The sequence below is a fragment of the Theropithecus gelada genome, chromosome 1 (genome assembly GCF_003255815.1).
Source record: "Theropithecus gelada isolate Dixy chromosome 1, Tgel_1.0, whole genome shotgun sequence".
Lineage (NCBI taxonomy): Eukaryota > Metazoa > Chordata > Mammalia > Primates > Cercopithecidae > Theropithecus > Theropithecus gelada.
The window spans coordinates 51,903,675-51,931,237 of NC_037668.1; the positions used below are offsets into that span (position 1 = coordinate 51,903,675).

The following is a 27,563-nucleotide window of genomic DNA, read 5'->3' on the forward strand; positions in this document are numbered from 1 at the left end:
AAGTAAAAGGCAGAGATTGGCAGAATATATATTTTAAAACATTGAAGTATGTGCTACAAAAGATTGTCTTTAAATTCAAAGACACAAATAGATTGAAAGTAAAAAAGAAGAAGATATTCTATGTAAACAATAACCAAAGGAGAGCTGGAGTGGCTGTACTAATATTAAACAAAAGAGATTGAAGATAAAATTGTTACAAGGTACAAAGAAGGACATTATATTATGATGAAGGGGTAAATTCATCAAGAAGATGTAACAATTGTAAAATATATGCACCTATAGAGCCCCAAAATACGTGAAGCAAAAACTGACAGAATCAAAGGAAGAAATAGACAATAATAGCCAAAGAGTTGAATAGCGAATACACCACTTTTACTAATGGATAGAACAATTAGGAGGTCAGCAAGGAAATAGAAGACTTGAACAACACTGTTAAGCAACTAGAACTGACAGAAATCCATAGAATATTCCACTCAACAAAAGCAAAATACAAATTATTCTTAAGTGCACATGAACATTTTCTGGGATAGAGCACATATTAGGACAGAAAACAAGTCTCATTACATTTAAAAGATTGAAATTGTACAAAGTATGTTTTCTGATCACAATGGAATGAAATTAAAAATCAATCACAAAAGGAAATTCACAGAAACAAAGTGGGAAATTCACAAATATGTATAAATTTAACAACATCCTCCTAAATAACCAACAAGTCAATGAAAAAAATCCAAGGGAATTTATAGGAACTACCTTGAGACAAGCTGATCCTAAAATCCATATGGAAATCCAGGGGACCCAAAAAGCCAAAACAATCTTGGAGGAAGAAGAACAAAGTTGAAGAACTCACACTTCTGATTTCAAAACTTACTACAAAACTACAGTAGTCAAAACAATATGGTACTGGCATAAAGACAGACAAATAAATCAATGGGATAGCATTCAGAGTCCAGAAATTAACCCATACATCTATGATCAATTGATTTCAACAAAGATGCTAAGACTATTCAATGGAGAAAGAATAGTCTTTTCAACAAATAGTGCAGGGATAACTGAATAGCCACAAGTAAAAGAGTGAATGAAATTGGATTCCCACCTCACACCATGCATAAAAATTAACTCAAAATGGATTGGAGAGCTAAATGTAAGAGCTAAAACTATAAAATTCTTAGAAGGAAATAAAGGTGTTCATTTAAATCAGGCAACAGTTTTTGTCTCTTTTAGTTCAGTTCCTTCATTGCTGCCTTCTTTTGTGTTAAATAGATATATTTTGTAGTGTACTATTTTAATTCTTTTACTATGTATTTTGAGTGATCATCTTAGTGATTGTGCTGAGGATGACAATTAACACCTTAACGTATAACAATCTAGTTCAGATTAACACCAACTTAATTTTAGTAGTACATGAAATGTCTCACCTATATAGCTTCATCTCTCTCCCCCACCCATGATGCTATTATTGTCACAAAATATGACACCAAAAGCATAAACAACAAAAGAAAACAATAGATAGGTTAGACTTCATCAAAATTTAAAACTTTTCTGCATCAAAGGTAGAAGTCTAGGCGCTCTGTGTGCTCTCCGTTGACACCATGGGGAGGAGGATACCTCGCCACTGGCTCCCTACTTAGCCTTTCCTGATAGTCCCAGCAGGGGAGTTGGGGGGCTGACTTAGTTCATTTGGGCTGCTGTAACAAATTGCCATAAACTGGGTAGCTTATAACAACAGAAATGTATTTCTCACAGTTCTGAAAGCTGGGAAGTCCACGATCAAGGCACCAGCAGATAGGGTGTCTGGTGAGGGCCTGCCATCTCATCGACGGCACCTCCTCCCTGTGTCCTCGCATGATGGAAGGGGCGAGCAGCCTCTCTTGGGCCTCTTTTTTAAGAACACTAATCCCATTCATGAGGGCTCCTCTGCATGACCTAGTCACTTCCCAAAGACACCACCTCCTAATACCATCCCCTTAGGGCTTAGGACTTCAACATATAAACTTAGCGGGTAGCTGGCTCAAACATTCAGACGTACAGGTACCTTGTTCCTTGTGGTGTTTGGAGTTTGGAGGTTATTGTCTAAAAGTGTTTTTCTTGCCAAGCTTCCCATCAGCTTGTCCTTTGGTAGTGAGAGGAGGCTTTTCTTGCGGCTTTTGTTTTCCCTGCTCCACCCCTGTTGGTATTTCCAGAGTGCTGGCTGCTTCATCTATAAGTTTGGGATGTATGAGGCAAAAAGAATACAGAATACCCAAGAAGCTCACCATATGCCATTCTTTTCTAACTTGTCTGCCTTCTTCTCTCTGCCTTCAGAATTGTCTTTTTTTTTTTTTTTTTTGAGACAGAGTTTCGCTGTTGTCACCCAGGCTGGAGTGCAATGGCATGATCTTGGCTCACTATAACCTCCACCTCCTGGGTTCAAGTGATTCTCCTGCCTCAGCCTCCTGAGTAGCTGGGATTATAGGCACCCACCACCACACCCAGATAATTTTTGTGTGTGTGTGTTTTTTTTTTAGTAGAGATGGAGTTTCACCAAGTTCGCCAGACTGGTCTGGACTCCTGACCTCAGGTGATCCACCCGCCTTGGCCTCCCAAAGTGCTGGGATTACAGGCGTGAGCCACCATGCCTGGCCTTATGTTTGTCTTATATGTGATGACCAGGGTTTTAGTTGTACATAGCAGGAAGAATAGGGAAAAGTGCATCTACTCTATCTTACCAGAAGAGATGTTCTATAATTGACTTTTTAAATGGAAAGTTATAAGCTAATTTTTGTGTGTGCAAGGAGCATTAAAATATTGAAACTGAGTCATTATATTTGTAAATATAATTTGTTAGATTTATAATAATTAGTTCTGTGGTAAGGTTTTATTTCAAAAAACTAAATTTGAGTAACATATTTCTTTTTACAAAAGAAAAGCAGATTGCCTTTTTTGTCCACCAAAGCCATGCCTCTAAGAAAGGGGAAGAAAAAACCTCACTCATGTTTATGAGAAGTTGGACTAATAATAAATATGTCCCAAACTGCTTTTCCCCAAAGTGTTGATTCTGTTGAGCTTTTTGGTTGCAAGTAACAGAAACAAGTTCTTAAGCAAGAGACCGGACTGTTCCTGGCTTCAGGAAGGTCTAGAGCGAGGATGGCTCCAGGGTCCTGAGGAGCAGCAACTAATGATTTGTTCGGGCCTCACCTTGGGCTGAAGGGAGCCAGCCTTTCTTCAGCCTTTGTGTTTCTCAGTCCAAGATCTGGATCCCAGAGAAAGAGATTCTGGCCTGCCTGGCTTGGGTCACACTTGGGCCATGGTGTCTAGGGAAGATGGAGCACTGGGAATGACAGTTCCAATAAGACTGTGTCCAATGGGGAGAGGGTGGAGAAGAGTCCTCCCCAGCAAAATCAGGGTGCCCTTTATCAGAAGAAAAGGAAAGGATTAAAATGTTAGTCAAGTGAGAGTCATAGATACTTACTCCAGACACCCATGGCTGGATTCCAAGTTAAGAGTTCTAGAGCCAAATGAGTTTGAGAACCTGAGACAAGGAGAAACTCCTCTGAGAGCCTCTAACATGCTCTGGGGGCCTCCCAGCAGTGGGTAGAGGATGCATTGCCTTTAACTACATGGTGCTTTTCTTGCCTTGGAACCCCATTAGCATCTCTGGGAACTCGGCTGGGGAAACCCTGGCTGGGCAGGTCTCCAGCAAGCCTTTTAGCTCTGAGATCCTGTGATCCTACAGGAAGGATGTGTTCTGCCCGCAGGTGGCTTTATTCCATCTTGCTGCTCATCAGGTGAGTCAGAATCAGTTCCCAGCTCTGACCTTTTCCACGTGGGGGACACATCTCAGATGTGGTGAGGTCATGGTGGCAGAGCTGGGACTAGACTGGAGTCCCCTGGCTTCACGTTTTTCCCTTCTGTGGCAGCCCTGAGCCTTGTTGGGAGAGAAGTTCAGGACAACTGTCCATGGTGATTTCAATTGGTGGGCCTCCCTCTCAGTCCTCCTGCCCTCGCCTGTCCCTGGCCAACTGCCCCTTCTCAGGGAAGACCTGCCCTCAGCTCTCTAAGCCCCGCGATCTAGGAGAGGGAAGCTTCGAGGGAGGATTGACTTCACTATTACTGCTGACTCTGTCCTGAGGAGGAAGCCTTGGCCAGCTCTGGCCACTGCGGGGCAGCTTGCTAGTTATCTGTCTTTCCAGATGGACTGAACATATGACAGGGAGGACTGTTTGTCTTGTTAACTGCCGATTCCCTAGGGCCTGTCCCATGCCTTGAAGAATGGGCAGGATTTCACCAGGGAGGGGAGCCAGCTGGGGTTGGGAAGAGAACATGCTGGGAAGGAGGATGCAGCAATGGCCAGCATAGAGCATTCCTTGGTGTCCAGTGGTGGAATAAGGCTGAAGGGTGTACTGGGGACTCACTATAGTGTGGTTTAAATGCTAGTACACTTTGGCCCAGCAATTCCACTTATAAGAATTTGTCGGCCGGGCGTGGTGGCTCAAGCCTGTAATCCCAGCACTTTGGGAGGCCGAGACGGGCGGATCACGAGGTCAGGAGATCGAGACCATCCTGGCTGACACGGTGAAACCCCGTCTCTACTAAAAAATACAAAAAAACTAGCCGGGCGAGGTGGCGGGTGCCTGTAGTCCCAGCTACTCGGGAGGCTGAGGCAGGAGAATGGCATGAACCCGGGAGGCGGAGCTTGCAGTGAGCCAAGATCACGCCACTGCACTCCAGCCTGGGCGGCAGAGCGAGACTCTGTCTCAAAAAAAAAAAAAAAAAAAAAAAAGAATTTGTCCCAAGGGACTAATCCAGACAAATGCACAAAAATGTGTGCACTAGGCTCTTCAATCACAGCATTGTTTTTTAAAAAGGAAACATAATAGACACGGGGGACTCCAAAACGGGGAAGGGTTGGGGTGAGGGCGAGAGTTGAAAAATTACCGATTGGGTACTGTGTTCACTTATTTGGGTGATGGGTTCACTAGAAACCCAAACCTCAGCATTACACAATATACCCATGTAACACACCTGCATATGTACCCCCTGAGTCTACAGTAAAATTAAATGAAAAATTAATAGTAAAGGAAACAACCTAAATATCCAGTAATAGCAAAGCTATGATATAAAACATGACACATCCAAAAATAATGAGTTATTTGACATTTAATAATAATAAAAATGACAAATTAGGTATGCCTGACAGGGAAATGTGTTCATAATATGCTAAATAAAAAAAACAGATTATAAAACAGATGGTAATCTTATTTTTATAAAGTACATTAACATTTCCATTGATATGTAAATTTATGGACAGGAAAATGTTTGCAGGAATAAGAACCAAAATGTTTATAGTCATTATCTCTGGGTTATAGAATTAAAGGTGACTTTTCTATTATGGTTTTGGTGTTATTGTTATTTTTATTTTACATTTTTTTCTCATGCTACCTTGTCTAATTTATTATTATCTATATGTATTTCCTAATTACTCTACAATGAATATGTGTTTGGTACTCATTTTATAAAGTAAAAAATTCCATGCCAGGAAGTCTGAACCTAACTCATAGGTGATGTAAATTAACTTTTTATAAATTGAATAATTGAAAATGCCCTAAGCAAGTGAGCCAGTTAAAAGAGTTTCATTGAAATCCCTCTGGGAAATTGAAGACTCTGTTGACAAGATAGCAAAAAGTATTCTCTGGCCTGTATTTCTCTTGTAAATTCTGATTTTGGAATGTTGCTTTTCTGCACAAGATGATGGCAAGTTAATACTTTTTTTTTTTTTTTGAGACGGAGTCTAGCTCTGTCACCCAGGCTGGAGTGCAGTGGCGCATCTCGGCTCACTGCAAGCTCTCCTGGGTTCATGCCATTCTCTTGCCTCAGCCCCCCGAGTAGCTGGGACTACAGGCACCCGCCACCACACCCGGCTAATTTTTTGTATTTTTAGTAGAGACGGGGTTTCACCGTGTTAGCCAGGATGGTCTCGATCTCCTGACCTCGTGATCCACCTGCCTTGGCCTCCCAAAGTGCTGGGATTACAGATGTGAGCCACCTGTAATCCCAGCTGGCAAGTTAATACTTTAAAGGGAATAGCACAGCAGGTTTCGACCTTGTCAGGTCAGTGTGATTGGGCCACCAAAGTATCCAATTCGGGACAGCGTTTTATAAACTAGCAAAGCAGCCAGATTAACCTGGAGTAGTAAAATTCCAGTTGTGGGTCTGGAATGTGGCTTTGTCACTGATACTGTTTTTCTGGTTTTGTTTTGGGGCAGCAAATGGTTGAGTGTCAAAAGTGTCCTGGGGCCCCCTGGCTTGTGCCCAAATCATGTCTACTCCTGTGAACTTTCCTTACAGGAAAACCTGATTGGCGCCCTCTTGGCGATCTTTGGGCACCTTGTGGTCAGCATTGCACTTAACCTCCAGGTAAGTTTCCGTCACCAGCACTGTCTGGGGGCAGAGACACAGCAGATAAGTCAGGATGTCTTATCCAGGTCCAGCTGCCTCCTTTCTGCAGGGCCTTGCCTACTCTATCCCTGGGCTGCACCTGGGACAATACCTTGTGGGCCATTCCAGGATTTCTCTTGATTTGGTGGCCCCACTCCATCCCGCCCTCACTCTCCTAGCCAGGTCCTCACCATCTCTCCTTGGGCTTTGCAGTGACCTCCTGCTAGCTTCCGTGGCTCTGGTATCATCCTCTCTTTGCCTTGCCACATAGCTGCTGGAATTACCATAGTTTTGTCAAACTCAACTCGAATTACAGCATTGTTCATTACTTACAAGCCTCTGGGATGCCCTGTACAGCTGCTGGGGACCCCCCTACTGACCTCCAGGTCCCCTTGGCCTGTCTGAGTTCACAAGCAGCTGTGGTGTGGAGCAAGTTGATAGCTAATGAGCTTCTCATGGGGGCACCGGGGAGCTGGTGCTACTGGCATGCAGGCACAACTGGGGTTTGTACTGGGGGAGTGGGACAGTTAATGCCCCTGGAGGCTGCCTTCTGCCAGGAGGGGTGGGAGGCAGGGAATACAAGGCCCAGGCTCTTATCCTCTGCTAGGATGATTCTAAGGTGAGATTCACAGGGTTTTTCAGAGGGTCCCCTGTGGGACTGAGCCTCAGTTGCCCACGGGACTAATTCGCTCATGAACCACCTTTCATCTCCGTTCCCTGCCTCACTTTCCCCCTCCCTTACTTGAGCTCCCTGGAATCATCTCATACAGACTACCTGCTCCCACGTTCTTGTCTCAGGGACTGCTTCTGGGAAACCCAAATAAGACTTGATACCTGCTAACAGGATGAATCCCACAGCACACTGGCCGGCTTCACTCCACCAGCACTGCCCAGCTTCTGCCTGCAGTGAACTGCTCTCCCTGGCCCTGGAGCAGGCAGGAGACTGTGATCCCTGTGGGCACACGCATGGGCACACACCTGTACCCTATGCATCTCAGCTCTGGGGTGTGTATGTTTCTATGTGTCGCTGAGACCATGTGGTCTCTTAGCTACTTGAATGATTCATTCTTATTTCTCCAGGGCAGCATCTCTGGTTATTTATCTGCCTCTGGGCAGCCCACATCATGATCCTCCCCAAATGGCAGACTTGGTCCTTTAAGTCAATGTGACTTTCTAGCCTGTTAGTTACCACCTCAGTTTCCATGTCACAGGTTCACATTTCTCCAAAAAAGAATATTGACCATACTTGAGCCACGTAACCACCCCAGGGAGAGCAAGGTCCACTGATACCCACACAACTGCCCAGTGAGAGCTGCTGCCATGTAGACAGGAAGGAGTGTGCCGTACACTCGGGCATCCAAACATGAGGAGTCCTGGAAACTGCAGAGAAAGGGAGGTCGACCCAAGGACCAGGCCACATGGGATCCTTAGACTATGGCTCCCACTCTGAGACTGCACATTGCCTGTGACGTGCATTAGAAATGCCTGTTCTCAGGCTCACCCACACCTCTCTGGGACTGACTCAGGATGAGGCCCAGGCGGGTATTTTGTCAGAGCTTCCCAGGGGCTTATAAGCATTCCCAGCCTGTTGGAGTACTACTGTCCTAGAATAACCGTCTAGTATTTAGATCCCTACTGTCTTACTCTTCTGTGAGTCAGCACTCCACAAGAACCTGACAAGTCTTCCCAATTTATTTTCAAGTCGGGAGTAGATTTAGGGTAACTACATCATAGCATTTTTTCCCCCAAACATATGAGCAAATTACATTATTTCTTGGGTTTCTAGAAGTACTGCCACATCCGCCTGGCAGGCTCCAAGGATCCCCGGGCCTATTTCAAGACCAAGACATGGTGGCTGGGCCTGTTCCTGATGCTTCTGGGTGAGCTGGGTGTGTTCGCCTCCTACGCTTTCGCACCGCTGTCACTCATCGTGCCCCTCAGCGCAGTCTCCGTGATAGGTAAGACCAGGGCTGCCCCACCCTCCCCTGGGGTGCTTCCAGCTGTGTGACCAGAGTGCCACTGCCAGGATCAAAGGTGTCCATTGAACAAACCAGCTTTAGCTTGGATAGTAATAACCTAATACAAAGGACTTCAGACACACCAGGCCCTGTAAGTGCTTACAGATATTAATTCTGCTAATCTTCCAGCCACCTGTTGAGAAAGGTGGTGTTGTTATTCCCATTTAACAGATGAGGAAACTAAGGCACAGGGTAATGAAATTACTTTCCCCAAATGACACTAGTGAGTAACAGGGCTGGGATATGAACTGGGCTGTGTGGCTCCAGGATCTGTTTAAGATTCAGAAAGTTTATTAGGATTGCTTTTTATTTCTAAAAGAAGAAGGAGGATAAACCTTAACCCCTGTATCTTTTCACCGTCAAGATACATTAAGTTTGTCACTGGGTGCACTGGCTTGTACCTGTAATCCCAGCTACTTGGGAGGCTGAAGTGTGAGGATCACTTGAGGCCAGGAGTTTGAGACCAGCTGGGGCAACATGGAGAGACCCCATCTCTACAAAAAAAAAAAAAAAAAAAGAAAGAAAGAAAAACAATTAGCTGGGCGTGGTGGTGTGCACTTGTGGCCCTAGCTACTTGGGAAACAGAAACAGGAGGATCTCTTAAGTCTAGAGTTTGAGGCTGCAGTGAGCTTTGATTTCACAAACACAATTAAGCTTTTGTAGGGGTTGGGGCCAGGCCAGGCTGGTCTCAAATTCTTGAGCTCAAACTATCTGCCTGCCTTTCCTCCCAAAGTGCTGGTACTACAATCGTAAGCCACTGCACCTGGCCATTAACTTTCTCATCTGCCGGCTTTCTATGATTTCCATAATCACTGAACCAGTGTATCAGAACTTTTGAACCAACTAAAAGACAAGGGAGCTTTAATGTTCATGAGAACACAAGCAAAACAAAATTAGAAAAAAAAGAATTTCTTCTTAAAGAAAATATGTTAGTAGATTAGTGAACAATAGCTTTTTTGTATGCATAGCAGCCAGGATAATGAACTTGCTTTGAAATATTTCTTTCTATCTTACTGGCAAGCACTACTCTGCCCAGATGCTCTCCTCTGCTCTTAAAGGGGAAAGTCATATTTTGGGTCTTATTCCTCCTTGAGTTAAGAGGTTCTCTTCTATACAAGGGATGGCAGATGCATGGTAACTATGTGCCCCTCCCTTCCTGTGCTCAAGGCAGAGATCATTAATCAATCATGGCACTCCCTCCCAGAGAGCAGAGATGGGGCCTCAGAATTCTCAGTGTTTCCAACAGTCACTACCAATCATCAGGAGTTGGCAAAGGAGAAGAAACCTATTTACTTTCCCTGATCCTGTCATAAGGCCCTGTTTTTTCTAACCAGGGTTGGTGAACTGACAGCTTACAAAGTCAATGAGGTCCTCAGACATGGCGTGTGTTTTTTCCCACACAGTATTTTTTTAATGTAATTTGAATGTCTTTAGCAGAGGCAAGTAGTTTGCCAGAGTCTCAGCCTGTCCCTATTGTCTTACTTCCGGACCATTTTCTGTGTTTCTGTTATGTTACTCCCCAGCCCCTCTATGTGATCATACCTGTAGCCTTATCACTCTGCTCTGCCCACTGCAGGTATCTCCAGAGGGCTCCCAAACCTTTTTCCCAATGAGAAATAAGTGTCTAAGTGACTGGTGCTTTAAATATTAGTCTTTGAATTTTAATAAGGTTCAAATAACCAAATTCTTTTATTTTTTTAAAGAGGCCAAGTTATAATGATAAAACTTCAGATATCAGCCACTGGGAATTAAGGGGCCCTAGAGCTTCTGAAGTCATCCAGTGAGGAGTAATATTAAAAATAATAATGATTATCACTTATTGGATATCTATGACTTAACCATCACTGCTCCAGGTACTTTTAGTAATAATACTAGCTTAGTTATTGAGATTGACTGTGTGCCAAATGACTTACATATATCATTGAATTACCCCTATCATTCAGAAAAGTAATTTTCAATGGTGTGCTGGTAAACCACCTCTCAGAGAGACAAAGGAGAAGAAAAAGAAGAGGAGAGGGAGAGATGGAGAAAAGGGATGGAAAAGTGGAAAGGAGAAAAGGAAGACCTGATTTGTAGCACTTGCCAGTTTATATGGTATAGACATTATTACTCCTACTGTGGCTGATTTCAAACTGCGGATGGTTTTCTGAATGTTTAACAAAATATTTAACATTCTATGAGCTGGTGCCAGCTGGATCTAACACCGTATTTCATAGATTAGAGAACTGAGACTCAGGTGAAGTGACATATCCAAGGACACACAGCCAGAAGAGGCAGAACTAGGGTAGTGAGTGATCCAGGTCTGTTCACAGTGACTGCCAGCCCTATTCTTTTGGGCAGTCCCAGGGGTGTTTGAGTACATCTGTGAACATGGAAGAACCAGGAAGAGGAAAGAGCCGGGGAAATGTCAGAGGTGGGTGTTACGGTGGAAGAAGTAAGAGCCCTGGCCTCCTGCAGTCCTGGGTTCAAGTCTTGCCTTCCCCTACCACCTTCATGATCTTGAGTGGGCCCTTTACCTCTCTCAGCTTCAGTGTCCCCATTTGTCAAATAGGAATAATGAGAGTACCCACCCCCAAGGGTGAACATGCCAGAAATAACTTGTGTAAATCGCCTGTCACACAGCAGGTACTCAATGCTTCTGGCCTTGTAGGAAATCCTCAGGAAGGAAGGCTCCTCTCTGAGCCTCCCTTTCCTAGATGGAATCACACAGGAACTAAGTTCTTGGCAGCGTGAGTGACAGGTTAGGAAGTACCAAGTTCCAACGCAAAGGAGCCACACAGAGGGCCTGGGCGAAGGGATGCCCTTTCACTGACAGCAGCCTCAATTCCCTTTTCTTTGTGCTTCATTTTTCAGCTAGTGCCATCATAGGAATCATATTCATCAAGGAAAAGTGGAAACCGAAAGACTTTCTGAGTAAGTTCAGGGATTTGAACTGTGTCCTTAATTTTATATGAATGCTTTTATTTTTAAATTGTAAAACCAGTTCACTCTAATTCAGAGGTTATCTGCCTGCTGCTCTCCTCTGTGGTTCTATGTTCTGCCCTCAACAGGCTCCTGAAAGCTGGAGTTTTTAATCAGGGGTTATCAAGCCTGGCCACACATCAGAATCATCGGTGAAGCTTTTGAAAATGGACTTTTATCCACCCCATTGGATCAATTTTGAGCATCTATTATTGGGATTTTAGGAGGCCCAAAAAAGAAACCCTCTCTCCCTGACCAAGTTCTAAAGCAATGGGAGTCAAACACAGGCGATCAGAAGTCATGCTTTACTCCTAATAAAAGCTAGATTAGGGCATTTTAGGTGAGCTAGATTAAAGCATGAAGCTGCTTAGGTGAGCAGCCAAGGGAATGTCCTTGCACTCTCCCCACAGGACCCTCCAGCTCCCAGTCAGACCTTGGGTGGGTCCCCCCAAGAAACACTTGGGTTTACAGAGTGGAGACACTTAGCAAGAATTATTACTTCACATAGTTTGGGCCAGAGAAGGAAGAAAAAAGATCAAACCCCCAGTGTTTAATTTTTAAGTAGATTAGCTCCATCCAAGTTGAGAAATGTAGACCAACAGGGCAAGAGGCAGAAGTGTCACTTTAATGGAGGTCTCTCCACATGGAAACCCAAGGAGTTGGGAAGAAGCGTTCCCCCCAAAACATCTACTGAGTGCCATGTTGTGTTATAGGTGCTGGGGACACAGCAGTAGGATAGATGGGGCTTCTGCTCGCAGAGATTATAGTCGTGTGTGTGTGTGTGTGTGTGTGTGTGTGTATGTGTTGGGGGAGGGGAGAGATAACAATAAACAAGTAACTAAATGAAATAATTTTAGGTTGTAGTGAGTTTTTCAGAGAAAATTGAATGCTTTTGGGGACTGGGGAGATGGGAACACTTTCCTAGACTGATCAGGGTCAGACTCTCTGAGGAGGTGATTTTCCCCCCAGTTTTTATTTTAATTTCAGGGCACATGTGCAGGATGTGCAGGTTTGTTACGTAGGGCAATGTGTGCCATGGTGGTTTGCTGCACAGATCATCCCATCACCTAGGTATTAAGCCCAGCATCCATTAGCTATTCTTCCTAATGGTCTCCCTCCCCCAAACCCCCACCCTCTACCAGGCCCCAGTGTGTGTTGGTCCCCGACCATGTGTCCATGTGTTCTCATCATTCAGCTCCCACTTACAAGTGAGGACACGAAGTATTTGGTTTTCCATTCCTGCATTAGTTTGCTGAGAATAATGGCTTCCAGCTCCATCCATGTCCCTGCAAAGGATATGATATTGTTCTTTTTTTTTTGGCTGCATAGTACTCCATGGTGTATATGTACCATATTTTCTTTATCCGATCTGTCATTGATAGGCATTTAGGTTGATTCTGTGACTTTGCTATTGTGAATGTGCTGCAGTGAACGTATGTGCACATGTATCTTTATAATAGAACAATTTATATTCCTTTGGGTATATACCCAGTAATGGGATTGCTGGGTCAAATGGTATTTCTGCCTCTAGGACTTTGAGGAATCACCACACTGTCTTCCACAATCATTGAACTAATTTACACAAGGAGATGATTTTGAAGCCCAGATCCAGTTAATGCTAAGGCGATATCCATCCCCAGGTCTGTGGGCAGGGTTTTCCACATACCGGGAGCCACAGGTGCAAGGATCTGAGGCAGGAACAAGCTTGGTTTGTCCAGTCTCAGTAAGGCTGTGTAGCCAGAGGGTAATGAATAAAGTGAGAGTGAGATCAGGGAGACGTGGAGGACTGGCTGATGTGTAGACCTTATGTGCCATACTGAGGAATTGAGGAGTGAGGTGATGGTGGCCCAAGCTCTGTCCTCAGAGATTCTGAGCTCTGGGCTGGGGCCGGGGCATTGGCATTCTTGCAGAGCTCACCAGGGTGAAGTGTATACTGATGTCTGCAAGTTGCTTTGAAATGCATCAAAAATAAGATGGATTAATGCATGGATACGGAGATGGATAGATATGTGAGAAAACAAGTATGAAAGGTCGATTTAGAATCTAGCTGTTGGGACTATGGGTACTCATTATACAACTCTTTGAACTTTAATGTACGTCTGAAAAATTTTAAAACAGAACTTCAGGGAGAGAAAATTTCCAAGATGTTGTGGATATACAGCCAGGTTTGGGGACCACTCTGCATCACTGATATAGAATAAGATCAAGGTGGGACCAAGAGGCCCAAAAAGAAAAGAATTTTACTCTGAAAAAAAAAAAAAAAGCAGAACTTTGCCAAAAGAAAAAAGTAGAGACTTTGGAGCTACTGCCAAGAAGACCAAACGACAGACTGAATTTCAGTAGTCTTAATGATGGGGCGGGGGGTTAGCGCTGGTTCTAAGACCAGTATAGAAGTTTGCATCCCTTTGGGAATACTCTAGGTAGTCCTAGGATGAGAGCCATGCTAGTGCAAGCAGTACGCTATGTGACTTGGAAAAAGAAGGCCCCTCTGGGTATTCGTAGTTTTGTAGGCACAAGCCTTGATGAGCAGAGCATGGGCTGGATTTCAGCCCATCTCACCCATTCAGCCAGGTGCCCTTGTGCAGTAAGCAACCTGCACAGCTGAACATGGCTGTCTTACCTGGAGTTCCATTACATTCAGCAAACATTCACTCAGTGCTGGACCTGTGTTGGACACTGCAGGTGTAGAGATGAGTAAGACCCATCCCTGCCCGAAGAAAACTTTAGATAACAGACTTACTTTGTTGAGCTTAACTGTGGCTCATTCATTCATTGAACCATTGAACAACCGTTTTTTGAACACCTCCTACATTTACGAGGCCTAGTACTAAGAATAAAGATAAAAGACGTTTAACATAGAATCACATTTTCTCTAGACAGTGGGATGAAATAGGCAAAGTTAGTTCTATCCCAGAAAAGTCCAGAGGCCTGTGGTCACCATAAGTGTGGCTTAGAACTGTCAGCTGTTTTTTGGCTGCCTGGGGCTGGGCTGGACCTTGGAGGCTTTTCACCAACCTTACAGAGTTCAATAGGAGTGTGACAAGACTCCAGGGAAGAGACAAGAGCCATGCCACCTGGACTACTAACAGTCTCTGACAGGTCTGTGGAGTAGAATATTGATAGTAGTTATATAGTTATTATATAGTTCCCTTGACATTAGGTTAAATAACCAGTTGGGAAAGGATGAGGTAATTTTTAAAAGGTACATGTTGAGCTTTGAAGGTTGGCCTTTATGTTTTGTTTTATTTGTTTTTTTGGTTTATTTGCCCATAAAGTGATTTTAGTTTTAAAATGTTACCTATAAAATGTGCATTAAAATCACAGTGCAATACTATAATGGCTAAAATGAAGAAGACAAAATGTAAGTGTTGACAAGAATGTAACTAGAACTCTCTTGCTCTACTGGTGGGAGTGTAAATTGTGACAACCACTTGGGAAAAACATTTGACACTAACTACCAAATTGAACATCCACATATCCTATGGAGGAATTCCACCCCTCATTTTATACTCAACAGAAATGCATACATGTGTTTCTCGAATGACGTGTACGAGAATGTTCACAGCAACATAATTTTTTATAACTCCAGGCTGGAGACTCCTCAAATGCCCCCCAGCAGTAGAATGGATAAATTGTGTTGTATTTACACAGTGGATCACCGTACACAGTGAGAACGAATGAACCGCCACCGTGCCCCACAACACAGATGGATCTCAGAAACATGTTGAGTGGATACATACAAAAGAGATCACACTGTATGGGTCCATTCATATAAAGCACAAAGCCAGGAAAAGCTATCAGTGCTGTTACAGGTCAAGATAGTGTTACCCTGAGGGTGGGGTCGAGCGATCAGTTTCACAAATGAGAAATTTCAGGATCTGACTCATGTTCTCTTTCTCCGTCTGGGAGCTGGTTTCATGAGTGTGTTCACTTTGGGAGAATTCCTCAAGCACTTTTTGTATGCATGTTATACTTCATTAAAGTTTTGTTGTTTTTTTTTTTTTTACATTAAGTGTTTTTTTTTTTAACAAAATTAAGGAAGATCATTTATTTTTTAAAGTAAAGAAAAACCAAAAATACAAACAATAACAGGTCATGGTATGTTGCAGGAGAAGCCTGTTTGTTCGTGGCTGAGAATGTGTACTGTATCTCGGGCCTGTTGTTACAATGAGTCCGTGACAGCCTCTCTTCCCCGCAGGGCGCTATGTCTTGTCCTTTGTTGGCTGCGGTTTGGCTGTCGTGGGTACCTACCTGCTGGTGACATTTGCACCCAACAGTCACGAGAAGATGACGGGCGAGAATGTCACCAAGCACCTCGTGAGCTGGCCTTTCCTTTTGTACATGGTAAGAGAAGCCTCCAGTCCTTCCCCCTGAGATGGCAGGAGGGAGATCAAGTCCTAGAAACCAGAAACATGAATACCCAGCAATAGGGCGTCCCGTGAATTGTGGCACATTGTACCAGCATGAAAGACCGTGCTTCTGGAGAGCATGCAGTTCATGGTGAAATGCTTGTTGTATTTATGTCCTAAGTAATATCAAAACCATTATATAGTCTGATGCCAGTTTTGTTTTTTAGAGGTGGGTATAGATATGGTCATGTAATATATCTGTGAAGGCCTGGATGGGAAAGCAAATTGCATCAGTGGTTGGCTCTGGGAGATAGTGTTATGACTCAGTTCTTATTTCCTCTTCATCTTTCTGAATTATCCAAAATGTCTACAGTAACCATTTCAAACTTTGATGGTAAGGGGAAGAAAAAGTTAAAACTGTAAACAATTTAAGAATGTTATTTTATTTTTTTTCCCAGTATCACACTGCTGGTAGAAGCCCAGGAGACACAGGAAACTTTGTCTCCTAACCCCTCTGCCAGAGCTCAGTCCTCTGCCCCAGTTCTATCCCATTTTAAGTCTATAAATCTACTGATTAAGGAAAACATCTAAAGTATTTGATAAAGCTATTGGTACGTTCTTGTTCCATGCCCTGCACTGTGCTAAATACATTTTTATATATCATCCCAGATTCTCTTAACCCTATAAAGTAAATGTTCTTCCCATTTTATGCATGAGAAAACCAGGGCTCTAAGAGGTGAGCTGACCTGCTCAGAGTCCATAAAAGCAGAGTTAGATTTGAAGGCTGGGCCCACCTGGCCTCAGGTGCCATCTTCCTTCCCCGTGGCCTGCCAACAAAGGTGTTCAGTGTTTTCCTCTGAGTCTAGAGGCCCTGGAACATCCTTTTTCCTCAGTTTATTCACAAGGCAGAGGATCACTTCCCCTGAAATGGGGGCTGTGTCATTTCCCAACTGGCAGCCAGCCCCAGGATGTGGTTGGTGACAGAGCAAAAGACCGCCTCCTTGGGCAAAGCTTTACCCCAGAACAGGCCTTTTCAGGAAGTCTTGGGCTTCAATCCTCTAAGTGCTGTGTGGCCTTAGCCAAGTCGCTTTCCTTCTCTGTTTCCCTCTCTGTAAAATGGCAAGAATCTCTGGACTTAGAATTGCTATTGGGAGATCCAGGAAGTAGCATTTAAGTCACCCAGAATGTGGTAGGTGCTCAGTGAATGACTCTGTTGTCTTACTTCATCATGACCAGGAGGCAGTGCTGCCAGCTGGAGAGATTTGGCCAAACCAAATTCAGTCAATATTTATTGAGCGTCTGCTGTGTGCTCGACACTATGGTTATAAAAAATAAATGAGACATGCCCACAGAACTCATGGACTGTTGGGAGGCACCGCATATGCACAGCCATCTCATGATATAATATCCAGTGCTATTCCCGCGTTCATTTTAGAATCATGGAGAATGGGCCACGTGTGGTGGCTCACACCTGTAATCCCAGCACTTTGGGAGGCTGAGGCAGGAGGATTGCTTGAGCCTAGGAACTTGGACAATGTTCAAGTGTGGACAATGACCAGTGTGGACAATGTGGCAAAACCCCATCTCTATTAGGAAAAATTAAAAATTAGCCAGGTGTGTTGGCACGTGCCTGTAGTACCAGCTACTAAGGAGGGTAAGGTGGGAGGATAGCTTGAGCCCTGGAGGTCAAAGCTGCAGTGAGCCATGATCATAGTACTGCACTCCAGCCTGAGTGACACAGTAAGACCGTGTCTCAAAAAAAAGAAAAAGAAAAAAAGCATCATGGAGAATGGCTGAACAATTGGGGCCCCTCAAATGCAGGCACAGTGGTTGGGAATGTTGATGACTGGCAACACATCCACTTGATGAAGTGTTCTGCAGCAATTAAAGATAATTATGACAACTTCATACAACATGAAGATTGTTTATGGTAACTAAAAACAGCCCAGTCCAAAATTGTGCATTGACTATAATGACAACTCGATAAAATATGGATTCCCTGGAACAAAGACAAAGAAGAAACAGAGGGAAATGAAAGCAGCTGTGTTTTAGTGGTCTCTAATTAGAAGGAATGTTTTAAATGTTTCAAAATGCCCATTAATGTTTCTGTGTTGTTTTTTATACTAAATCAGCTTTGATAAGGGGTTTGGGGTAGGCAAATGCGACTAGGCTGTTTTCAAAGTTTTCTGCTTTCGTTGCACTGGGTGCTAGGGCTGGCTCAACTGCTTGGGAAAGTGTTAGCAAATATCTGGGCTTTTAAGGGGTGGCAAGGACAAGTTGTCGACGCGAGGAGGGGGAGCTTCTCAAACTCGGACTTGCCGTCGTCTAATGGTAAGTTTCTACTGATAGAGCACTTCTAAACACCAGGCACTGGGCCGCCCATCTCCAGACAGTGTAGTCTAGCAGGAAAGTGCATGGGCCTGGGAGCCAGACTGTCCAGGTTTAAATTCCTCTGTGTCATGCACGGGATCGTGGTAGTACCTGCTTCCTAGAGTTCTTGTGCTGATTTCTTGAGATTAAGGTAGATAAAATGCTTAGAACACTACCTGGCATACAAGGAGACGTCATTTAGTGTAAGCTGTGATTATGGACTCCTTAAAAAGAATTCTTATCTCTATTTCCCACAGGGTTAACTAAGGTTTAGAGAAGTTAAGTGACTTACCCAAGGTCACACAACTAGTTTAGAGGCAGATCCAAGGTCAAACCCAGGTCTCCCTGACTCCACATGCCTTCCTCATTCTATTCTGTTAAACCTCACACTGGAAGCTTGGCTGGGGGCACAGGGAGTATATACTCATATTCTTTTTTCCTTTGAGATGGAGCCTCGCTTTGTCTCCCAGGCTGGCATGCGGTGGCACAATCTCAGCAATTCTCCTGCCTCAGCCTCCTGGGTAGCTGGGATTACAGGCAGATGCCACCACGCCCAGCTAATTTTTTTTTTCTATTTTTAGTAGAGACCAGGTTTCACCATATTGGCCAGGCTGGTCTCAAACTCCTGACTTCAGGTGACCCGCCCGCCTCAGCCTCCCAAAGTGCTAGGATTACAGGAGTGAGCCACCGCACCTGACTTCTTATTCTTGACCAAAGAGCTTGGTGAACAAGTGTCTCCCTCTTGGACTGACCCATTGTTTTAATGGGGATACCCATGGAGCAGTGGAGTGGAAAGAAACCTTCTCAGCCTGATGAATCTTGGCCCTCCAAGAAAGAGTGGACATGAGGGCAGCACCTCACCCTCAAAGCTTCAGCCTCAGGACAACGGGGAATTCCTTCTCAGTACTAGCCAGGGATTAGAGAGATTCACTCTGTGTTTCCCTTTTCCCCTGAATGTCTAACAGTAGTTTGGGAAATGCTGACTCATAGCTCAGTCATTCCCTTTCAACCCTGTAACTCTGATGATGGCCCAGCCCACCAGGGTCTCCCGGTCTCGCCTACCTCTGTGGTCCCCACTGACCCCCTGCTCGCTGCCTTCCACAGCTGGTGGAGATCATTCTGTTCTGCTTGCTGCTCTACTTCTACAAGGAGAAGAACGCCAACAACATTGTCGTGATTCTTCTCTTGGTGGCGTTACTCGGTAAGTTGGCATTTAGATGATTGAGTTTTGCCACCACCAAGAAGCACCAAATGGAGATGTGGGTTTTGTTTGCAGAGCTTTGGCCCCTGGACACAGAAGCTGCTTGAGACTGGCTCAGGTTGTTCTGTCTCCATCAGTGGCTCTGGGGAGCTGAGTCCCTGCTGACTGGAGACAAACTCCTGTCCTCCAGGAGCCTCCAATCTAAAGGGAGAAAATAGCAGTAAACGACTAGCCGAATTCATAGGTTATGTAAGTTTGGGCAATAACAATTCCAATGAAGAAGAATTAAGCAGAGTGAGGATGAGGTGAGTTACGTTGTTTCAGAGATGGCAGAAGTAGAACACGCCCCAGTGATTGGGCCCTGAAAAGATCCATGCAAAACCTACCAGAGCTTAGGAATTCATTCTGGATTCAAAGATGGGTGCTGTGGAAGAGAGAGCTCCTGAATCACCTTGAGGCTGGAACTGCATATTAATTTTTCCTTTTTTTTCCTTTTTTTTTTTTTTTGAGACAGTCTCACTCTGTCACCCAGGCTGGAGTGCAGTGGTACAATCATAGCTCACAGTAGCTTTGACCTCCTGGCCTCAAGTGATCCCCCTGCTTCAGCCTCCCAAAGTGCCAGGATTACAGGCATGAGCCACTGTGCCGGGCTAGAACTGTATATAATTTTATAGCTAAATAGAGCTGTGGGGAATCCATCCTTCCTGAGAAGGAGAAGCGGACAGAGGTGGAGGAGCAGGCTGGTGTCAGGGCTGGTGGAGCCTGCTGCCGCGCTGGTCTTGTGTCTCAGGCCTCAGGCTAGTGACCCTCGCTCCTTAAGCCGCACCGTCCACTTCTCTAAAGGGGGGTATGAGAACATCCAAGTCACAGAAGGGAGTAGGGGTTAAATGAGATGTGCACAGGTGCCTAATATGTGCATGTGCATTTTTCTTCCAACCTTCCTACTGTGCACCCTACCACGGTCACAAGCCATCAGCCAAATAGATATCTGTCACTGAAGACAGGGTTTCATTAATTAATTTTTTAACAGCTCTATTGAGATATAATTTACATACCATAAAGTTCACCTGTTTAAAGTTTACAATTCAGTGGTTTTTAGTATTTCATAGAGTTGTGAAACCATCATCCTAATCTAATTTTAAAACATTTTGTCACCCCAAGAAGAAATCCTGTGCCTATTAGCAATCACTCCCTGTTCCCCTTTTCCCAGCCCCAGGCAACCACTAAGCTACCTTCTGTCCCTGTAGATTTGCCTTTTTGAACTCCTTCATAAATAAAGTCATATGCTTTGTGGCCTGTTGTGACTGGCTTCTTTCACTGAGCATGATGATTCTGAGGTTCACCCACATCATAGCATGAATCAGTCCTTCATTCCTCAATGACTTTGTTTTCAAAGTGGATGGGAAGGATCACGGCCCTGAAACATCCTCTCCTCTTACGTAGGAAGGCCAGAAGGTTCTGAGGCCATTGGCCGATCCCCTTCTCACTAAGGAGGACTCCCTGATGACAAGTGCTTAAGTGGCTGCCGGTGTTTGGAAACTGTAGCCTAATGGGTGAGGAGCCCAAGAGACACTGTGGGCGGGGGTGGGTATTGGCAGGAGAAAGCGAAATAAACCAAAGCTGAAGAATAGGAAAGCAAAGCAGAGCAGCTGGGACCAGGACTTCACTTGGACCTCTCTTGGGGGCTGTCTCTAACTCCTGTTTGGCAGGGCAGTCTGATGGTCTGTAGTTAGAAGCCATTTCTGAACAGTAGGGTAGAGCGAGGGTCTCCACAGGGAGGTGAGCAGGATGCTCCGCTGGGTACACAGAGAGAATATTAGAACTTCAATCATTTTTTTCTCTGCCTTTTAATTTATACTCCTGTACAAATTTTATAACGTGCATACCATTTAAGTACAGGGTCACATGACTTTAATTTGAAAATAAGTACACACATATTGGAAATGTTTGCACATATGCACAGGGGTGTGCCTTCCAAAACACTGGAGAAATGTTTTTAAAAATACAAGCGACCAGCCGGGTGCGGTGGCTCACGCCTGCAATCCCAGCTCTTAGGGAGACAGAGGTGGGAGGATAGCTTGAGCCCAGGAGTTCAAGACCTGCCTGGGCAATATAGCGAGACCTTGTTCTCCGCAAAAAGGAAAAAAAAAATACAACAACAAAAAAATACAAGTGACTGAGCACTAAAAACCCCAACAACTCCTAAGCTGTTTACACAGCACACGTTTTTCCTGTGGTTGCTATGAGACTGGTGAGTTCATTGATCCACTCAGGGATCCTTTTGGCCACAGTGCTGGGCACTTTGAGCCTCAGAGAACTGAACTTACTGCCCATGCTTGGCAGTTTAGAAGTGACATCTAGGATTCCCTTCAGGAGTTTGGCTTTCCTCCCTCCTTTAGGGTGTAGTCAGCACAGAGCATGGGAGTCCACGGGAGAGGTGCACACGAGACCCAGTGCAAACGGTGTTTATCACCATGCAAACTACCGGCTTGACTCTGTTCCTGTTCCCTCCCCTCTGTCTCCCCAAGTCCTTTGGGGTTATAGACTGGCTTTCCGGACGTAACTCTCTGAATTTCCCTGAGGCTCCCCACTCACCCTTGTCTCCCATCTGCAGGCTCCATGACGGTGGTGACAGTCAAGGCTGTGGCCGGGATGCTTGTCTTGTCCATTCAAGGGAACCTGCAGCTTGACTACCCCATCTTCTACGTGATGTTTGTGTGCATGGTGGCAACCGCCGTCTATCAGGCTGCGTGAGTTACAAATCCTTTTCCTGCTGAGCCCCACCATTCGGGCTGCTTCTCTTTTGGGGGCCTGATGACGTATGCCGTGAAGCTACAAGGAGGGCCGAACATGCCACAGGGCCTGGCATCCAGCGTGGAGAGAGGAGCTACTAATTTGCTGAGTTGTCACCTGGAGGGTCACTCAGAAGATGAAGCCAGGCCAGGCACAGTGACCCACGCCTGTAATCCCAGCTCTTTGGGAGGCTGAGATGGGTGGGTCACTTGAGGCCAGGAGTTTGAGACTAGCCTGGCCAACATGGTAAAATCCTGTCTTTACTAAAAATACAAAACAAACAAACAAAAAAATTAGCTGGGCGTGGTGGCACATGCCTGTAGTCCTAGCTACTCAGGAAGCTGAGGCACAAGAATTAAAAAATAAAAAAGAAAGAAATATGAAGCCAGCAGTGGATGGGTTTTTCCCTGCTGCCTCAGAATGTGAAATTTTTGTTTGTTTGTTTTGAGATGGAGGCTCATTCTGTTGCCCAGGCTGGAGTGCAGTGGTGCCATCTCGGCTCACTGTAACCTCTGCCTCTGGGGTTCAAGTGAGTCTCCTGCCTCAGCCTCCCAAGTAGCTGGGACTACAGGTGTGTGCCACCACACCCGGCTAATTTTTATATATTTTTAGTAGAGATGGGATTTCACGTTGTGGGCCAGGCTAGTCTCAAACTCCTAACCTCAAGTGATCTGCCCACCTTGGCCTCCCAAAGTACTGGGATTACAGGCATGAGCCACCACGCCTGGCCAGAATGTGAGAAATTTGTGGTTGGAGCAGACTTACTTCCCATCTTCTCTGGGGCAGGTGATCATCTCGGGGGCCTCGGAAGCATGGCCATCCCTAGGACGCACCTGCTTGTCTTCTGGGTTGGAAAGAAAAGTTGTCATTTCTTGCCTTCAATATATCACCTCCAAATCTTCCTGAGTGGAAGGCAAAGTACCCCCTCCTCTTCCTAAGCATGAAGTTAAATAAAAGGCAGCAGCCTGAGGACAGGGCCTGTCTTGTTTGCGTTTGAGTCCTGGAGCCCAACAGAGGGCCTGGGAAGAGGGGAGGCTCTAGGAATGTTGTAGGTGACAAAACCTGTGTAGGTACACAGGACTCACCAGCACACGAGGCTGATTCAGCCTGGAAAGCTCAGGCTCAGACCCAAGGTCCACCAGCTACATGGCCTCCAGGGACCATAGGAGCAGCTGCTGCTGGCCCAGTGTTTGGTGTGAGCCCAGCTCTTTTCTGAGTGCTTTATGGAACCAGCTCATTTGGTCTTTACAACACTCCTTTGACATAGAGGATATTATCCCCACTTTGCATATGAGGAACTGAGGCAGAGAGGGTAAGAGGCTAGGAAGTGGCAGAGCTGAGATCTGAACCCAGGTGTCTGGCTCCCCAGCTCATGCCCTCACCGCTCTGCTCTGCTGTTGCCTACTCAGCTTCTCCAAGACTCAGATTCTTCACCTGCTGATGAGAACAACAGTCCCTACTTAAGAGAATCACAGGAAGCTCTTAGGAGAATGGAGAACATCTCTAGGGAAATGCCCAGTAAACATGAGCTGCTTCTATGATTATTGGCCTTGCTATTGTTATTTTGGTTATTATTATTTTTGGTCCCACTACAACAATTGCAGTCATCACCAGGGAGCCCCTGCCAGTCCAAGGCCCTGCGCTGAGCACTCCAGGTGTCACAGACATGGCTCAGATGGCCCCGCCCATCTCCTAAGGAGCTACTCATTCACTAACCAGTGCAGCCCACTGAGGGTGCTCAGCACCCAGGGACGGTGAGGGTAGTCACTCACTGCCCTCAGGCATTCGCAGGCCTGGCTGGGGGACAGCCAGTGAACAAACTAGTACAGCCAAGCTGCATGCAGTGGCTCACACCCAGCTACTCAGGAGGCTGAGGCAGGAGGAGCATTTGAGTCCGGTAGTGAGAGGCTGTGGTGAGCTATCACTGTGCCACTGCACTCCAGCCCAGGCCACAAAGCGAAGTAAAAAAATAAAAGCAATTGAGTGGTGAGCATGGTGTAAGCAACTATGCAGAGAAAGGGCAAAGAATATCTTCCAAAATTAGAGTTTTTTTAATCATAGATGGAGTGATTAGGAAGGACTCTAATTTTCTCTTTTTCCTATATTTATTGCAGTGATCACATTATTTTCAAATTAGAAATTTTGTTGAAAAGAATAATAACACTAGGCAGAATGTGATTAGGGCTATAAGAGTTTCTGGGGGCAGGGGTATAAGAGATGCAGGAATGGCTCTTTTTAGTGGGGTGGGGATACAGGGGGGTGAGGAGAAGGGCATTTCAGGTGACGGGAACCATGCGGCCAAAGGTGTGAGACCATGATGGCATGGCTCAGCTGGGAAATGGGGATGGGCCTTAGCTGTGTGTCTAGGGGAAGAGTGGGAATCAAGCATGGACCCCAGACCAGGGATACACGGTGCCCTGTAACATGAGGGTGGCATTTTTAGAAACCCAAGGAACGTTCCTAAATGTATCATCTTCATATTTCAAACCAAACTCTACGGTTGTCAGCTCTTAGCCTTTCCAACATCTCCACAGCCCACTGACTGGAGTGCTTTTGTTTTGAAGGTTTTTGAGTCAAGCCTCACAGATGTATGACTCCTCTTTGATTGCCAGCGTGGGCTACATTCTGTCCACAACCATTGCTATCACAGCAGGTAAGGGTGGTCCATTGCTAGATTTCTGTCTTCTACTTTAGCAGCAGGGTATTATCCCAGGTTGGAGAGAGGCTGATTCTGCTGACTCGTTCTCCCCATAGAGTGGTATATGGGTTCATGGAGAATGTGCAGGATTTCCAGACAGAGAGACCCAGGTTTGTATCCACACCTGCACAGACACACATCAGCTCTGCAAACATCACTTAACCTCTCTGAGCCTCAGCTCCACATTCATACAATGGGAGTGATAACGCTTACCTCCGAGAATTGTAATAGGAATGATCCAAATGTGCCCTATGTCATACTGTGTGTACTTTCACAAGTTTTGCTATCTTCTAACTCCACAACCCCCACTGGCTAAGTGACCACACATCTCTTCTATATAATTTTAGAGATCATGAATATGTATAGCATTGCAACATCATTGATGCTCAATAAGTGATCATTAGCATTACAGCCCCCTTTTCCTCTATTTCACCTCTAATTTTTTTTCATTTTCTTTCTGTAGTGGCCTTAGAGGCTGCAATCATATAAAGCTGTTTGTTTGTTTAAATGGCACGATAGGTAATTGAAATCTTCAGAGTAAAAAATCCAGTAAGAACTAAGTGCTTTCCTTTGATGAAAGCCTGGCTGTAAAGCCCTATGCTCTGCACAGCACTTAAGACAAGTGGTGCCGCTGTTCCTGTCTACACAGGAGGCACACACAAGGCACACAGCTTCCAGGGCTCATGCTGTGAGCAGCACCAGGGGCCATGAGGCATCGACCCAGAGCAGCCAGAAGCCATAGCTAAGTCATGGTCAAGAAGCGTGAAGTCCAGTCAAGGTTGAAAGAAATCACAAACACCATGGTTGAGGGAGAACACAAGTCAAGGCAGGGAATCAGGAGCTCAGGAATACAGCTGGAGGCCTGTGTGGGTGAGATGATTCCAGACAAAGGCTGGCTCAGGGCAGAGGCAGTAGGCCCACCCCACGCCCATACCACAGGAGTAGACCCACAGACTTGGCATCTACTGGCCATACGAGGTTAGAAAGCTCTAACAACATAAGCACAAAGCCTTGTTTATCCATCTTAAGAAAGATGGAGGGGAGACGATTGCAGGCACAAACTGGTAACTAGGGTCTGTGGTTTAGTTAGTAAGTGTTGATTGTCGTTTTCCTGCTTTGATTATGCACTGTGGTTATGGAAGACATGACTGGGGAAAGCTGGAGGAAGAGTGCGTGGGGACTCTACACCATTTTTCCCAATGTAAGTTAAGAAACATGGAGATCAGAGGGGCCTAAGGTGGAAAAAAGTTGACAACCTGATCCCCATAATAAGTCAAAACTTATTATGACTGTGCCTTACAAGAAGAATGGAATAAAAGAATGGCTTTTATTCCATTCTTCTTGTAAGGCACAGTCATAATAAGTTTTGATCGTTTTGGTTTCCTAAAGGGAAGAGAGCTTAGCCAAATCCTAGACAGACTTGCAGATGGGTGACTTGAAAACAGCTCAGCGGTATTTTCTATGATTTGCTGCTGCAGGTGCAATATTTTACCTGGACTTCATCGGGGAGGATGTGCTGCACATCTGCATGTTTGCACTGGGGTGAGTCCTGTCCTGCTTGCCGGCCGCAAGATGTTGTGTGTAGAATTCCAAGCAGGTTGCCCCGCTCTCTATTGCTCTCTTATTGCTACAGCTGCCCCATCCTTTAGAGTCAGAGGAGCTGTGGGGTTTGGGAGCTTTCTCCCCAGAGGTGAGCATTTTCTTCCTCTAAGGGCTTTATCTTCCCCTTTCTTCTCTTTTGGACTCTAATCTCTTTGGCATTTCTCAAATATCACATTTTGACACATGAAAAGTCTCTCAACCTCACCTCGGGTCTAAGAAATGCATATTGAAGCCACATGAGATACCATCCTTTTGCAAAAACTAACAGGATTAATATTCCACATTGGCAAGAGGATGAGGAGGCCAGCCCACTACCACACTGTTAGCATACTTTAATGTGGGAGGAAAATTTAACAACAGCAACAAAAATCCAAACAAGCATACTTTTTGATACAGTATTCCATTCTAATCATTTATCTTGGAAAAAATGCTTCAACAGGGATGCAAAGACACATGTATGGGGCTATTTATTAATTTTTAAATTAGTTGTATAAGCAAACAATTGAAAATAATAGAGGCCGGGCGTGGTGGCTCAAGCCTGTAATCCCAGCACTTTGGGAGGCCGAGACGGGCGGATCACGAGGTCAGGAGATCAAGACCATCCTGGCTAACACGGTGAAACCCCGTCTCTACTAAAAAATACAAAAAACTAGCCGGGCGAGGTGGTGGGCGCCTGTAGTCCCAGCTACACAGGAGGCTGAGGCAGGAGAATGGTGTAAACCCGGGAGGTGGAGCTTGCAGTGAGCTGAGATCTGGCCACTGCACTCCAGCCCGGGCAACAGAGCGAAACTCCGTCTCAAAAAAAAAAAAAAAAAAGAAAATAATAGAAATGCTCAGCAGTAGAATACAGGTGTTAAAAAAATTATGCCATATCTAGATAATAGCGTGCCATGCTGCCATTTTGAAAACTTGAGGCCAGTCCATAGGTGCTGACACAGAAAAAAATTAGCCAGGTATGGTAGCAGGCACCTGTAATCCTAGCTACTCGGGAGGCTGAGGCAGGAGGATCACTTGAACCTGGGAGGCAGAGGTTGCGTGAGCTGAGATCGTGCCACTGGACTTCAACCTAGGCAACAGAGTGAGACTCTATCTCAAAAAGAGATCAAAATAAAAAATAAAAAAAGAAGATGAATCTTAACATTTTATCAAATGAAAGG

General features: G+C 45.1%; 1 protein-coding gene across 14 annotated transcripts in view; it reads left to right on the plus strand.

The window, feature by feature from the left end:
- Positions 1–27,563, plus strand: part of NIPAL3 (NIPA like domain containing 3) — a 57,606-nt gene that overhangs the window by 20,702 nt on the left and 9,341 nt on the right. For 7 of the 14 annotated variants that reach the window (XM_025378360.1, XM_025378379.1, XM_025378351.1 and 4 more), the window contains 8 exons: positions 6,325–6,393; positions 8,201–8,372; positions 11,286–11,345; positions 15,592–15,737; positions 19,217–19,313; positions 21,928–22,063; positions 24,671–24,759; positions 26,283–26,346. In XM_025378360.1, the coding sequence (XP_025234145.1) occupies positions 6,325–6,393; positions 8,201–8,372; positions 11,286–11,345; positions 15,592–15,737; positions 19,217–19,313; positions 21,928–22,063; positions 24,671–24,759; positions 26,283–26,346 (833 nt within the window). Of the gene's footprint in view, positions 1–6,242; positions 6,394–8,200; positions 8,373–10,135; positions 10,286–11,285; positions 11,346–15,591; positions 15,738–19,216; positions 19,314–19,827; positions 20,612–21,927; positions 22,064–24,670; positions 24,760–26,282; positions 26,347–27,563 lie in introns of those variants that run through there. The other 7 variants (XM_025378434.1, XM_025378451.1, XM_025378425.1 and 4 more) reach the window with 6 other exon arrangements.